The 16,237-nt window shown below is 41.0% G+C and overlaps 2 protein-coding genes across 2 annotated transcripts in view; one reads left to right on the plus strand and one right to left on the minus strand.

The window, feature by feature from the left end:
• Positions 1–16,237, plus strand: part of TRAPPC3L (trafficking protein particle complex subunit 3L) — a 38,915-nt gene extending 22,678 nt beyond the window's left edge. The window contains exons 4-5 of the mRNA XM_040238447.1: positions 12,947–13,132; positions 15,716–16,237. Of these exons, the coding sequence (XP_040094381.1) occupies positions 12,947–13,132; positions 15,716–15,835 (306 nt within the window). The 3' untranslated portion in view covers positions 15,836–16,237. The remainder of the gene's footprint in view (positions 1–12,946; positions 13,133–15,715) is intronic.
• Positions 3,331–10,282, minus strand: CALHM5 (calcium homeostasis modulator family member 5). The gene is made up of 2 exons (XM_040238446.1): positions 9,673–10,282; positions 3,331–6,272 (listed from the first exon to the last, which is right to left on the minus strand). Exons 1-2 carry the CDS (start codon positions 10,210–10,212, stop codon positions 5,865–5,867), a joined length of 948 nt encoding a protein of 315 aa, XP_040094380.1. The 5' UTR covers positions 10,213–10,282; the 3' UTR covers positions 3,331–5,864.

Below are 16,237 nucleotides of genomic sequence, written 5' to 3' on the forward strand. Positions count from 1 at the left end.
CTAGGAATAAAATGTTGTTACCATGCAACTAGTGGAGAAGAACATGGCAACCCACTCCAGTATTCTTGCCTGGAAGAATACAGTCCATGGGGTTGCAAAGAGTCAGACATGACTTAGTGACTAAACCACTACCACCATGCAACTAGTAACCGTTTTATAGGTTGTGTACTCTGCCAAAGGATGCGTGTATTTTGAGGTATTTTCTAAAGCAAAATTATTCAACATCACCTGAATTAATAACTTTTCTTACTTTATCCTCTTCCTTGAAATGATCTAGAGAATGTGATTAAGTAAATTAATTCATTTTCCCCAATTTAATCTCAGCCACTACAATTTAAAATGTTTTAAAGATTTTTTTTTTTTTTCTGGCACTGTTGTGGCTGTAGGGTCAGGAAATTTGAAACTATGAAAAGACAGCTGGTCATACAGACAGAAAGATGTGCTCTCAAAGATAAATATTAAAGTTAGGGTACTTTTCTAAATCTTTTATGAACTTTCCATTGCTGAAAATTTCATATCAATTGTAATTTTTACCTGAGGAAAAAGAATATGATAGTGACGCTATGTTCTAACTGTGCTTCTGGTTCACCGCATCAATACGGTGAACGAGAAGCATAGTTCAAGCATAACTATCTCAATTGTCTAGAAACCCAAGTGAAAACACTGTAAAGAATGGGAAAGAGGCCAAGGGCCCAAATAGAGACCAAGCAACTTGGAGACAGACATCAGTGCCCAGGAGTACCCCAAGAAGACAACAGACTAGGAATTTATGGACTACGGCCTTCAGACTCAGGACAACAGAATCGAAAACAACTCTGATGCACTAATCCAACACTCAAATATTACAAGTGAGGAAATTCACTTTAAAAGATTAAATGAACACTTGAGAATACACCACCATGAAGCAGTATTTATGTGACAGAAGTTGAGTTACTCTAATTCAGGTCCATTTCAGGTCCAAACTTAAGCTCCATCTCTTACCCGTGCCTTAAACATAACATTTTTGAAATTTAATATTATTCATAAAGGTGGAAACAATCATCTTTCCCAGCATGCTTTTGAAATTTCAAATACAAATTATATGTAAAACATCCAACACATAATAGATTGTTAACAAATTTTAATTCTGTCTTTCCTCTTTAGCGGAGGAGCAAAATTTAGAATATAATCTCTCTTACAAATATTCTTTTATTTGGCTAGGCCAATATTCTTTCTGCATAATTCAATTTTAACAAACAACTGAACTTTGAAAATATTATTTGAAGCAGCCTGAAAGCAGTTTTCTTCCAGAATCAAATATGACATTTTATATTTGTAAGAAGAATCTTCCAACCTCCGAAAGAATTAAACTAACCTAATGCTCTTGACCAAAACCCTTCTCCAGTAGGTACAAGTACAAAGGTACTTGTACTTGCCTTGCCTGCAAGTAACACAGGCCTCCTTCTGGGGCTACCCTCCATGTTCAAGTTCAGCCTCAGTAGTTCAGCTTGCCTCCTTACCTCTCCTAAAACCTCATATGTCCCGGTACTCATTTAGGGCTTCATTAAGTTTTAGTCGGAAGCCACTGCATGGAACAATTAAAACTGGAGCCAGATCCTTCCTTGAGTCAGCTCCTCAGGGTAATCGAGGCTCCCTTGGGAACTTTGGGGAATGAAGAGATTGGTTGAATACATGATAACAATCAAGGCCGCAACCACACAAATGAGAATAGTCATCCTTGCAGCTGCCACATAAAAGGAGCATGTACAGATCCAACGCTCCTTGCTCTTTATGTCATAGGTAAGGGGCTGCAAATGTCAAAAAGTCAACTATTGACTTTATTCTGGTTGCATGAGTGAACAAAGGAGAACAAACCAACATGCTATTATCATGCACATAAAAGTGAACAATTCCTTGATTTACCACGTATTACGTGCCTCCTAATATGTACTCTTATGCAGTACAAGAGTTAGTACTGTACAACCTGTACAATACTGTTTCCTAAAAAAATAAATTCTGAATTTAATCAAGATCTTACTGTTAGTGTAAAGGAAAAATACACAAAAGAAAACAAGTTAATTAGCACCATGAGAAAGTAGCCAAGTAAATCTGGAATATAGGACATGCTATTTGACATATGACCCAGCTTTCCATAAACAAATGGCATTTTTAAAAGGAGAATAAAAGAGACATAGCAGCCAGAAACAACATGTGGGCCTTATTTGTATCCTGTTTTAAGCAACGAACAGACACAGCATATCTTTGAGATATTTAGGAAAATATGAATTGTTCATTTTTATGTGCATGATAATAGCATGTTGGTTGCCATCCAACCAACTCATCCTGTGTTGTCCCCTTCTCCTCCTGCCTTCAATCTTTTCCAGCATCGGGGTCTTTTCAAATGAGTCAGTTGTTCGCATCATGTGGCCAAAGTATTGGAGTTTCAGCTTCAGCATCAGTCCTTCCAATGAATATTCAGGACTGATTTCCTCTAGGATGGACTGGCTGGAGCTCCTTGCTGTCCAAGGGACTCTCAAGAGTCTTCTCCAGTACCACAGTTCAAAAGCACCAGTTCTTCTGTGCTCAACTTTCTTTATATATGCATTAAGTAATAGCTTTTTCATGTACTCTAATAACTAGCACTTAGAAAATACCATGGAAAAAAGAAAAAATTAGACTAGTGGCAAAGAAGAATGCAGATGTACAATATTTGCAAAACTTAGGTGAGGAAGACTTTAAAACTATCCCTAAGTGATGAAAGGTAGCCTTGGATAAATAGAAAATACATGGGAAGTCACCCCATGTTCTCAGACAGGTTGATAATAGCACAGTCTAATTCTGTAGATCTGGGGTGAGGCCCAAGATTCTGAGCTACTTCTGTCTTGCCTTCCCCAGTGTAGCCTGTTTTGTGCTTTAGAGCTGCTGTTCTCAAGATGTGGTCCCTAGACCAGCAACAGAAGCATCACCTGAGAAGTTGTCAGAAATGCAAATTCTCACCCCCAACCTGTCAAATCAGACACTTGGGCTCAGCAATCTACATTTTAACAAGCCATCCAGATGATTTTTGGCACACATTAAAGTTTGAGAACCAGCACTTCTAAAGTTTAAGTTGCATAGAATCACCTAAGATCTCGCTGAATGGCAGGCTTGATTCAACAGGTCTGGGATGGAGTCTGATTCTGGATTTCTAACAGGCTCCCTCATGATGCTGATGCTGTGGTTTGAATGCAACACTCTGAGGAGCCAAGCTAGAAGACCAATCTGTTTCTAACTTCCTCAAGGCCACCCTGTCCTGTGCCTTCCACTGTCATCATTTTCTGGGTATTAATGTGAAAAATATGTCACTTTCTTAGTAATTTGTTTATTTTAAGCCAGATTAACTCACAGCAGTGTGTTCCTCTCAAACCAAATTTAACCAAAAATCATTAAAAATTAATCTCAGGCTTTGGTGGAGCTAGTTTGGAGAAGTAACTATTCAGCATCTATCAGATCATTCCACAGCTCATTCACTGCTTACTGAAGTCAAGAGGAAAAATCTATGCATAGGGAGATATTTGCATAATCTATATATAAATTCAATGTGCCTCTAATCTCTCATTTAACAAATTCTGATTTTCACATGTTAGTGTTCAGGATATCTTACTTCATAATGCCTATATTTTGATTGGCTTCAAGCAAGAAACATTTCTTTAAGCTCAGGGGATTTGGACAGGACACAGTGGGGACCCTTTTATAATATCTGCAGTCTGAGATGGTGTGGCTGAGAAGTCTGCATGGCTGGTATGACTTCACTCAGACCGTAGATCTGGTATCTTTTTCCTGGCTGTTTGTTGGGTTCTCTGGTTCTTCTCCATGTCTTGTCTGCTGAAGCTGGAATGTCCAAACGACTTCTTCACTCAGATGCCTGGTGACTAACCTAGAATGAATCAAGCAGTTGGGGCTGGCCAGCTATGATCTCTGTCTCAGTCTCTCCACTTGGCTACTTTAGCCTTCTTCAGGGCTTGGGACTCTTCATTCAGGTAATTGCATTTCTTACATAGTGGCTGGTTTTTACCAGACTAAGCATTGCCAGAGACCAAGGCATAAGCTGGAATAGTTCTGCAACCTGGCTTCACCTCTGCTACATATTGTTGGTTCGTTCAGGCCAGACTCAAGGAAAAGAGGAAAAGACTCTCTCTCTCAATTGGCACCATTAAGCCATGTTTAATCTACCCTGGTTAGGTCTTATTGCAGTGAAACTCAGATGTACCAAAGCTGAACCAGAGACAGTTTGGCTAGAATGAAAGTAAATGCACCACAAAATCTTCTTAGAAGTTCTGGCTCATATTGTCTCTTCCTAACTCTGATTTCAGTGACATCACCTTGGTAACTTGAAATTACAACATAGAAATGGGCAAACACTTCAAATAACCACTTTTTTTCCCCCAGGAACCAATTGTTATACATTTGTCACACACCATGTTTAAAACCCAAGCAATATTGCAACCTCACAGCCCGCACCTCCCACTCTCGCACCTATACACACACACACACACACACACACACACACACAACCTAACTCTGCACCTCCAAGTTCCCAAGGATATGTGTCAGGTCTTGTACCTGTAGGATCCTTTCCCCAGTTTGGGATAATGTTGCATGATGATAAGGAATTCAGCCCCAGGATTCTCCAATGAGGAGGCAAGGACCCTCCATGGTATAAGATGTGAGCCACAGCATAAAACATGGTACCTCTTCCTTAAATATTGATTCCATTCAGAGGTTTAGAGGGAACTAGTGTATATATATATTTAAACTAATGTGAATATATTATATAATAGAATACAAAATTTGCATTCTGTAGGAGCCCACTAAAGTGTTTTTAGTTTCTTATACAGTCACAAGGTAATAAATGAACTTCAAGGTTGGAAAAAAGTGCTAACATATAACATTAATATTGTTGTTGCTGTTTAGTCATGCCCAACTCTTTTGTGATCCTATGGACTTCAGCCGGCCAGGCTCCTCTGTCCATGGGATTTCCCAAGCAAGAATACTGGAGTGGGTTGCCATTTCCTTCTCCAGGGGATCTTCCTGACCTAGGGATTGAACCTGGGCCTCCCGCATTGCAGACAGATTCTTTGCCTCTGAGCCATCTGGGAAGCCCTATACAATATTAATATATGCCTTTATATCAATAGTCATAAGTATAGGTGTGTGTGTGCTTGTGTGTATGTGTCCATGTGTATTTTTTAATGTAGAAACAAGCCCATGAAGGCAAAAGTGCCTAGAGCCCACAAGAGTCATAATACAGCTCTGACTCCAGGGGTCTACTTTCAGTGCACAGTGGAAATGTGGGGAAAGCTCTGAATGTTTGGCATCATATCCTTTCCACGGGTTATTTTTGAGAACTGATGTCTTCAGATTCCAAGGAAATGAATTTTAAATGGTAGCATTTCATTACATCCTTGGAAGGTAGTAAGATAGATTTACTACGAGGATTTCTACCAACTACACCGCAGATCCCGCTGTGTGGAAGTGGGAAGCCTGTTAATAACAGAAGTCTGTTAGGGGGACCACGCTCACTCACAAGTCACCACTGCTCCCCCTGGATTCCGTGACTGTATTTACAGAGAGTGGCAGAACTTCTTGCACGAGCCTGTCAGTCATCAGATCTTAGAACCCGAAGCCCCTGAGCCCGACTTCCAACCCCCAACCAATACAAGAGCACCATTGTTACCATCTTTGGGCAGTCACTCAGCAGCAGTTTGAGCATGCGAAACCTTTGTCCTGTCTCAAAAGCTGCTTCCCTTTGTGTTATTGTCTGATCAAGAAATACTAAACGGAAGAAAACACGGAGATACTCAGGTGGCTGTTGATGCAGGAGGAAGGCGTCTGGACCCCGTGAGTCAGTGATGGTGGGTGAGCTGCACGTTTTGGGCGGTACCCATAAGCATCATTGTGGTCTCCTCATCCTCCGGGCGAAGGTCCAGACCATCCTCTACCACCCTGTGGAGGGTGCTGTAGTGTTGCCGATTTTGGTGGAAGGAATGGAGCTCCGAAGCAGCCTCCCAGGCAGCAAAGGTGGGCATGGGGAAGACATCTGGCCTCTTGTTTTCCAAGAAGCATTTCAGGTTTCTCTCACTCAGCTTTTTGGCGTAGTCCACGAATGTGTTTTCCAACTGCTCCTTCTCCTTCTGTGCATACGTCTTCCAAAAACTCAGCTGAAGGTAACTAACTTTAGATCGGCAGCGAGTATAACACGTGGTGAGCAGAGAGAAGAAAGATGCGGAACAAATCAGGAACCATCCTAGAATCTTAGAAAGAAAGAAATATTGAGCACAGCAAAAGCAAAGCCACTTCTCAAGGAGACGGGGTAGTGTTATTGGGAAGTGTATGGCTAATTTAATAGCAGACCTCAGTTGACTTCCTTCATCTTAATTATTAACAAGTTTTGTTCTTTTTTTTTTTAAGTCAGATAAAGTTAGGGTTTACCTAACCTCTGTTCTCCATCCTACCCACCATTGCTGGTATGCAAAGAAATACCCAGAAGGCAGGCAAATGGAAAGGAGCAAAAATATAGATTATCCAAGAACTGGAAGAACCAAGCCCTCATATAGTACTAGGTTTAAAGGAAAGAATTCTGTATATTACTAGCTCCTTAGTGGAGTATCTTCAGGCATTGATACATGGATATTCGTGACCAGTGACTGATTTTTCCCACGTTACATTGTTTGCAGAGAACCGCAGACCCTCCCTGAGAGAAGTATCACACTCATTACCATATCCTATCTCACTATAAAGCAAGACAAATGTAACACAATAAGGAATCTGAAGCTATAAGAACTGGAAGCTTGTGTAAAAGGCAAGGGGAAAAAAATGAACTTTTGGACATCAGTTCTCAAAAATAACACATTGAAAGGATATGATGTCAAAAAAAAAAAAAAAACCGGAATGAATTTTTTGGCCAACCCAATATTTTTCACAATTTGAGTTAATTTCATATGTGAACAACTAACAAAGCTCTTTCCAAGTTTCTCTTAATATTTTAGTTAAATGGCCCTTAGTATTTCTCAGCAGATGGGCCTATTTGAACATAAAAATAACAATCTGCAAATGAACCCATGCTGACCATAACAGAACAAATAAGCTCCCATGTTTATTTGGAAACCAATGGTTTCCAAACTCTGACTCAGACTACGGAGGTCATTGTGCAGGATCTCAGACCCACATGAGTGCCAGATCTGGGTTGGCACCAGTTGGGTTTAAATCTCAACTTTCACATTTTTACAGGTATTCTCTGTGGCTCCGATTCCTCAATTGTAAAGTAGGGGTTACCCTCCTCAGAATGTAAATTCAAGGATTCAAATGAGGTGATGTAGAAATCCACATGTCTCACTAAGTATCAGCTATCAGCATGGGCTGCTATTTTTCAATCGTATCCTTGTCTATGTAAAGGCATTACTGAACATAGGGTATCTTTCTGATGTGATTAAGAAACAAGATACCACTCTCATTGTGCGACAGTGCTTATATTCACTTTAGTCACTTGTGGTTGGCTACATCAGATCTTCCTCTTTTCTCTAATCTCTTTTTTCCACACAGCCCATCCTCCTGTAGGCCTGTAGGCTTTCTCACTTCAGTATCTAAACCAATTCTGCTGAGTTATTCACTGTTTGATCAGCTTCAGGCCCTCCTCCTCTCATTGCGTGGCCTTAGCATCAACTTGCTTTCACTTGAGTCCTGAGCACTGAGCCATCTTGTTCTTCACTAATTCATGATACCCAGGATCTAACTAGACATGATGGATGGTCCCACCCCAGCCCTCAATAATACACCATTCTGTATGTGTCTTCTCCTTCAAACCTTGGCATTTTTCTCATCAGTTTAAAATACTTACTGTGTGCCAGCAGTTTTATGCCCATTTATGTCCATCATCTCTGTACTTCCAAGGGTAGGTGTTACTACCCCCAACTATGAGGACACTGGGGCTCTCAGGGGTCAAACAGTAGCCCTGGGTCACATAGCTGGTGAGCGGTAGAATCAGGATTCAAACCCCAGGCTAGGCAACTCCAAGATGGAGTTCTTGCCACTACTCTACCTACCTAAAGGACGGAAAGCCACCCAGCTGGATTTCGTGCCTATGCCCCACCCATGGACGCGGCACTTTTTCCACCCCCACCCACATACCCAGCTGTGGGTCCTGACTGTTTGCTGCTCCTGCCTATAGGAAGCGCTGCGGTCAGCACCTGCTGTGATACAGCTCCCTTTGTCCGCGTCTCTTATGCATCGTCCCCTAAGGAATCAGCCCCAGGTCCTTCTCATTCCTCTGAAAAGTAAACAGGTCCGTGTGCCCAGGCTCAGCTGTGGCAGGACAGGAATGATTTCCTTATCCCTGTATTTAGAGAAGGAAAAGCTACCCAGTGGTAAGTGTTTGGATCCGCTGCTACCTGAATGGAGCCTGGTACCCAAGGACACAAATCATAAATCACTCATTGCATCATCACATTTGTAATTAAGACCTTCGTTCAGCAAAAGAAGGAAGATGTTTGGCAGCCTGGCATGTTTTTGTCTAAAATGTGCTTTGCACATTAAACAAAAGGTTTTGTGGGGGAACATTTTTAGGCTTATTAGTTTATGAAGAGAATCTGAATATATTGCCAACCAGTTTGGGAACAAATTTTGCTTTGATGTGTTGTTGAAAAGGTCAGTCTATATTGAAAAAAAAAGAGTAAAGTCTCAGCATTTTCAGCGCATTTATTCTTAAACAAATAGCCTTCCTGACAGACTGTGGACCTGTTTATCTACTCCTATTGCTTGTTTTGATTTGTGGAATGTCATTCCTGCTCCTCACAAGTAGGAATTCAGTCTTTTCCTGAGGCCAGGGCCTGGCTCACATCTGGATTTGTGCTCACATCCCTGAAAGAATGACAAGCTACTTCCTTGTATCAGTTAGGTAAAGCTACAAGTTCCTTCTGTTAAATAAAACAATGCCCCAAATCTTGAGCTCCTAAAGTAATGTAAGAAGAACTTTTTAGCTATAGAGCACAGACCGTAGGAGGAAAACTCCCTGGAGAATATGGTCCTGTTTCACTGGAGGCTATTTAAAGTCTGCCAACACCCCATTTTATACAGGAAATTCTTTTCCATCTTAACAATATTTACACATAGAGATAGCAGTTGCCAGAAATCATGCAAGAGGATCTCTACACTAATTATATGATGTGCAACTTTGAAAAGTATTAGCTCATTTGGTTCAGCTGTATTTTAATGGATGAATGCTATGTATGTATGTGTGTGTTTCTCTGAAAAACCAGTTTGAAAATAATTAATAGAAGGCAGTAATTTCTAATTACAGCTCTGCCATTAACACTTTATAATGAGTTAGTGTCATGCATCGTTTACAAAGTCAACCCAGAGAAATTGTTTTAAAGTACTTAAGTATTTACAGATGTCTAACTCAAGAGGAGATTTTGTTTTCGGAGGTGGAAAAGACAATACAATCAGCAATTTTATTAGCCATCCAACCTCTGAAAAGCCTTTCCTGAGACTGTCTTAACGCTGCACCACATTCCAATTTCCAGAGTTTCAGAATTCAGAATTTCAGAGTTTCAGGATTCAGGCTCTACCCTGGCTGAACGGAGTACAGAGAGAATACTTCAGACTCACGCTGGGGGGCAGGAGGTGTGGGGGAAAGGCACTTTTGTCCCTTCTTACCTGAGACTGGGCTTGCAGCGACAATTTCAGTTCTTCGTTGTCCGTGGGGGTCATGCTGGTTTTTCCACAAGATACTTTGTAAAGTTCTTTCCAGCACTCTTCAGGCTTGCCTTTGCAAATCAGATCGAGGAGTCTTGGACTTTGGGTCCCGCTCATTGCACACTCATAAAAAGTCCCATTGAGCAAAGCCACAGACAGCCACATCACGGGGGCCACCAATGAACTCAGAATGATCTGCCCGAGGACGGAGAAGAAGCGGCAGTTGTGGCCCCTGGGGAAGATTTTCCTGGGATTCACACAGCAGCCTGTGAAGAGTCTCCATGACCTGTTGTTCAGAAAGAATCCCAGGATCAGTAACACCCAGGCGGGAGCAAACAGGAAAGCCAGCCCGTAGATCACATTCTCAGTGCCGCAGGGACACTTGAAAGCCACGAGTGAAAAGAGACGCTCACCCCCCACGGTCAGCAGAGCCATGAAGCTGTAGCCAATGACAGTTTTCTGGTTGAGGATGAATTTTAAAAACCCCTGAAAAGCATCCATGTTGGAGATACACAGAGGGAAAACGCTTTGCTCTTATTTGTTGGCAGAGCCGCTGTGGCAGTGGCCGAGGGTGGAGCTCTTTCTTCATTAGAAACAACAGTCCTCCTTCTCAGACTGAATTCAGCCAGATAAGGAAACAATGTCATTCCCTAGGAATGAATATTTCCCAACAGTGTTCAGATAATGCCTCCTACTGGTGGATGTTAGGGCCATGAAACTGGAGTCAAAACACTGAGAATCAGAGTAAATTCATAGTGAATAGCCCCCTCATTTATGTTATTTCCATGTGGCTTGGATTGAGAATCAGAAAGAAATTCCGACTATTACAGATAATAATAGTTTAGGAATTTTCCATCCAAAGGAATAAACATTAGCAGAAGTCGGGTTTCAGCCAATTGGTTGGAAGCCAAAGCAAGTCTCCTAGCCTAGACTTTCATGATGGTATTTTTCTCTTGTTACTTAAAACTTTTGCTACTTTGACTTAAGATCTGGAAGCTTCATTTTACATCCTCTTTAACTGATCTGTGACTTTATCGAATGTTTGGATTTGGGCTGTTTGAAATTTATATGGAAAAGTTCAGGGAGAGTTTGAGTTTTGAGTGAAAGACAAAGTGAGAAGGGTCCTCATCATTTCTTTCCTAGGCTATCGTAGTAACCTCTTGGTTGGAATTTCTGCCTTTGACTTTATGCCTACCCCCATTCTCAACCTTAAATTCGTCCTCCATGCTGACACGAAGGAGATCCCTCTAATATAGAAATCCAGTTCCTCCCTAGCCTACTCACATCTTTGGGGCTCCCTGTTGCCCACAAGTTGATGAAAGCGAACTTTCCCTGAACCTCATCATGGTATTCTGTGCCCTTGACATGTTCCTTTTATCTGAAACATCCCCCTGACCCTGTGCCAACACACACACACACACCTGACCTTGTCTACTTGGCAAACACTCACTCAGTATTCATGAACAGTGTAGAAGCTTCTTCCTCTGTAAATATTTCAAGGGTTACTTCCTAATATACAACATTGTACTTGTGGAGCTTATCATAATATTGCAGTTATTTATTTAATATCTATAGCTCCTTTTTAACTGTAAGCTCTTATAAAACAGGAACTACATCTTAATAAATTTTGTATTCTGGGTGTAAAGATGATGTCAAACACAGAATGAATGCCTATTCAATAATTCATTTTTCAAATCATTGTTGAATTCCACTGTGTGCCAGGCACTGTGCTAGACAGGCAGTGCTCAACGTGTACTATTGAACGAATGACTGAATCATGAGCCTTTTAGTACTTCTAATTATGTATAATGTAAGGAAATTGCCTTCACTTTGCTTCTGCTGCTGCTGCTGCTGCTGCTGCTAAGTCGCTTCAGTCGTGTCCGACTCTGTGTGACCCCATAGACGGCCTCCTACCAGGCTCCCCCGTCCCTGGGATTCTCCAGGCAAGAACACTGGAGTGGGTTGCCATTTCCTTCTCCAATGCATCAAAGTGAAAAGTGAAAATGAAGTCGCTCGGTTGTGTCCAACTTTTAGCGACCTCATGGACTGCAGCCCACCAGGCTCCTCCGTCCATGGGATTTTCCAGGCAAGAGTACTGGAGTGGGTTGCCATTGCCTTCTCCACACTTTGCTTCTACACTGCTTTTAGTATTAAATACACTGCTTTTAATATGAAAATTAATGAAATCACTTGAAAGACAACAACAATCAAGCTGACAAATTTCCATTAATAAACCTCAGTTTCCAGGTCTGTATATTTTGTGACAAGAAAGTCACTTGGACTAGCAGCCAAGGAACTAAGTTATAGTATAATCTTAGCCATGTCGTTTTACTTCTCTGAATCCCAGTTTACTCGTTTGTGAAACTGGAGGTAAAAAGAAATAGTCTCCAAGGTTTCCTTTATCTCTACATTGTAAAATTCTTTAAGCTCTATAAAACAGCAGACTTTCTTGAAAAGCTACTTTATGACCCACTTATGTGCCTGCCACCACTGGTCCTTGCTCCTTCTCAGAGATGTTATTCTTGGTGATGTGACTGCCTCCACTTCCCAAAGCACACTCTTGGGTTTAATCTTCGACTCCCTGTGTTCCCAACTCTGTCACCTTCCTTTTTGGCACATGTGTCTTGGGTCCCTTCTAATTCAGAAGACTTTGCTGGGGCCATGTGACAATTATTATGCTAGTATGCTGCCAATGAGTAATATTTTAATTTCTTACCCTTCTAAGGAATATTTTTTTTTTGAAAAATTTTTTTTCCAAAAATACTGCCTTAACTTTGTGTTTCATAAACCATACTGTTTCCATAGAAAACAAAGACTTTAGGAGATTCCATGAAAAAAGTTTAAGAATTGTACACGTTGTAAGGTCAGTAAATTTCAAAGCTGAGTGTGAACACAGGCTTTCTGACTATGAACTCCAGAAGCTTAACAATTGTGCTTGGAGTGGTATTTGGGTGTCTTACTAGCAGTTCTTTATTTTTATTTATTTATTCTTTAATCAGAGGAAAACTGCATTACAATATTCTGTTGGTTTCTCCTGTACAACAACGCAGTTCAGCCACTTTGCTGTCATTGTTTAGTCTCTTGTGCGACCCCATGGGCTGTAGCCCGTCAGGCTCCTCTGTCCAGGGCATTTCCCAGGCAAGAATACTGGAGTAGATTGCCATTTCCTTCTCCACTAATAGTTATTTATTCCAGGCCAAGTTTTGTAATATTTTTTTTTTTCCCTGTTTGCTAGGTTGCTTTCAAGATGTACTTAGGAATTACACCAACTGTGACGTGTAACAACGCAAGCAGAAATGAATTTTCCCTGATTCTAGACAAGAATCCTCTGGTGGAGTTTGTAGAAGAGCTCCCCACTGGGCGGTCTTCTCTGTGCTACTGCAACTTACTCTGTGGGATTATCAGAGGGGCCCTGGAAATGGTAAGGCACATACTTTATTTTGCCAGGGTTTGGAAGAAATGATGCTAAAGCTGAAACTCCAGTACTGTGGCCATGTCATGTGAAGAGTTGACTAATTGGAAAAGACTGATGCTGGGAGGGATTGGGGGCAGGAGGAAAAGGGGACGACAGAGGATGAGATGGCTGGATGGCATCACTGACTCGATGGACATGAGTCTGAGTGAACTCCGGGAGTTGGTGATGGACAGGGAGGCCTGGTGTGCTCCGATTCATGGGGTCGCAAAGAGTCCGACACAACTGAGCGACTGAACTGAACTGAACTGAACAGTCATTATCTGGGCTTCCCTGGTAGTTAGCTGGTAAGGAATTAGCCTGCAATGCAGGAGACCCTGGTTCAATTCTTAGATTGGGAAGATCCCCTGGAGAAGGAATAGGCTACCCACTCTACTATTCTTGGGCTTCTTAGGTAGCTCAGATGGTAAAGAATCTGCCTGCAATGCAAGAAACCTGGGTTCAATCCTTGGGTTGGGAAGATCCCCTGGAGGAGGGCATGGCAACCCACTCCAGTATTCTTGCCTGAATAATCCCATGGACAGAGAAGCCTGGCAGGCTACAGTCCATGGGGTCGCAAAGAGTCGGGCATGATTGAGCAACTAAGCATGGCACAGCATTCGTTATCTAGTGCTGGCTAACTACCCTCAAAGGTAGCTGCTTAAAACAACAAATATTTATTATCTCATACAGTTTCTGAGGACTGGAGATCTGGGACCGCCTCGCTAGGTGGCCATGGTTCAAAGCCTTTCACAGCGTAGCACACAGGCAGTCAAGCAGTTGGTTGGAGCCTCAGTCTCTAAAGACTTGACTGAGGCTGGGAATTTACTTCCAAGCTCACTCACTGGCCTCAGTGCCTTACTCACAGCTGGCTAGAGGCTTCCTGAAGTTCCTTGTCACAGAGGTTTCTGTAGTGCTCTAATCACCACAGGTGCTGTCAATTCTGTTGGACTTTGGAGGGAACTACTTGAATGATAGGAGGTAGGGTCACTGGGGGCCTCTGGAGGCTTAATTAAAACAAATCTAATCTAATGCATTGAGCATACAGAGAAAAACAAGACACAATTGTTGCCCTTCAAGAGTCTTTTGTCCAGTATTGAAGGCAAATGACTCAGGGTCATGGGAGGACCTGGGGTGGAACAGGCGTGGGGAGAAGGAAGCCTTCCTAGTCAGACTGTGAGCTGACATTTGAAAGATGACAAAGCAGTTAGATGAAGATCTTGGGCTAAGGGGAAAATAATATTCCAGGTAAAAGGAGAACTATGTCCAAAAGCATACAAAAAATGTTTCATTCAAGGGACAAAGAAGTTGAATTAATTCAGTGTGAATTGCATATAGATAGAGAAAAAAAATCAAATCAAAATAGGATAAAGAAATCTCTTCAGTTTTCATGGATAATTGATTATACGTGCTGAATGACATATATGTATCAGACCTCATGTGGTCCCATATACCCAAATAATTTCAATGTTGTCTTCTTATTATTTTAATTGATTTTCAGTTAAATTATGACTAATACAAGAAAGATCTTATGAGAAAAAAATGAGAGTGCATTTAACTTCCATATTTCAAAGTGCAGTGTACATCCTTTTACTGGGTGATGGGCACCACAAATGTGTTTTTTTGCACTCAGACAGCAAATAATTTGGCACACCATAGTCTACGGTTCAACAAAGGCAAGCTGGTTGACCAAGGAATTCTTAGTAAGAGAGAGGAATGAGTCACATCTCAATAAATATTAATTAGTAGACTCAGGCTCTTTAACTTATTTGCTTTTACTAGGTATTTTTGCTTATTTATCTTATTTATTCCTGTGACTTAAAATAACTGAAAAGGCACTCTGTTGAAGGTAGGTCAACAATATGCTGCTCTTTTGTGAGTGTATTTTAACAAATAGAGAAGTAAGCCCTAAGGGTTTACTTCAATGTCTGAGAAATGAGAAATGCTTTATCATGGAAAAGAAGGCCTGGGTATCAAATATTCAAGTCCACAATTTCAATGTTTAATTTTAAACTTATAATTTATTTAGTTGGTGTTGTTTCATAGTTCTCAAAGCTGTAAGTGATTGCTAAATGTTGGGAAAAATGATTATGTTATTGAGCTAATGACAGAATGATTTATAGCAAGTCAGCTGGAGAAGAATCATTTAAGAAGCCATTTCTCCTTGGAAGTTCTGTTTGGCAAGGCACGTTGGGTCAAGGCCATCACTGAGTTGGGAATTTGTGTTCTTGAGATAGATCCATAGTTTAGACCTATACTGTGAGCAAAAACAGGCCCTCATTCTGGGCTTGCCTGAGAATCAGCCAGGATGATTTGAGCCTATCCTGGACCACCCTTCTCTTTGCAGACTCACACACAGAGCTGACCACAGCCAGACCATCAGTGGAGGACACACAGTAAAGGGCCCTTCATCCACAGAACAAGCCCTTTTTTATCATTCCACAAGGAAAGTGAGCTCTTTATGGGGTTTATCAAACTGAAAAAATAGAAAAATTTAAGATTTTTTTTAAAAGCTGAATGATATAAGCCCGTTTTTTTTTTTTCTTTTCCTAGGTTCATTTGGCGGCTGATGTTACATTCTTGCAAGACAGACTAAAAGGCGACAGTGTGACAGAAATAGGAATAACATTTCTGAAAAAGCTAGATGAGAAAAAATACAGACGGAAAAAATGAAGAAAAGCATGCAAAATGCCACAGGCTGGCTGGCTGAGGAGTTAATATTAGCTAAATATATATAGCCATATAAATTTTGAATTTCTTAATAGCATGGGATTTAAAAGGCTTATAAATCAGCCAGAAATTTGAAATGCAGGGCACTAAGATTTAAAGCTGTTTTTTCTTTGCTTGTAAATCATACATTTTCAATCTCAAGTCCGCAAGATTTCACATACAAATAACTCCTTGTAAGATAGCAAGCATGAATTCTACATATTATATAGTCTAGTCTAAGAGAGTCTGTTTATTTCATTTACTTATGGTAATGAAAAAGAAGCATACCACCTACACAGTTGGTGTATTTATCTCTTCTTGTTGGGAAAATGGATGAAATGATATAAAATTCACTATATAAAGATA

The sequence above is a fragment of the Oryx dammah genome, unplaced genomic scaffold, assembly GCF_014754425.2.
Source record: "Oryx dammah isolate SB20612 unplaced genomic scaffold, SCBI_Odam_1.1 HiC_scaffold_4, whole genome shotgun sequence".
In the NCBI taxonomy this organism is placed as follows: domain Eukaryota; kingdom Metazoa; phylum Chordata; class Mammalia; order Artiodactyla; family Bovidae; genus Oryx; species Oryx dammah.

Bases quoted from the DNA above. Each gene is read 5' to 3' on its own strand.
- CALHM5 (XM_040238446.1), bottom strand. From the start codon at position 10,212: ATGGATGCTTTTCAGGGGTTTTTAAAATTCATCCTCAACCAGAAAACT. The intron at 6,273-9,672 runs GTAAGAAGGGAC...TTTCTTTCTAAG, and splicing joins CGCTGCAAGCCCAGTCTCAG to ATTCTAGGATGGTTCCTGAT.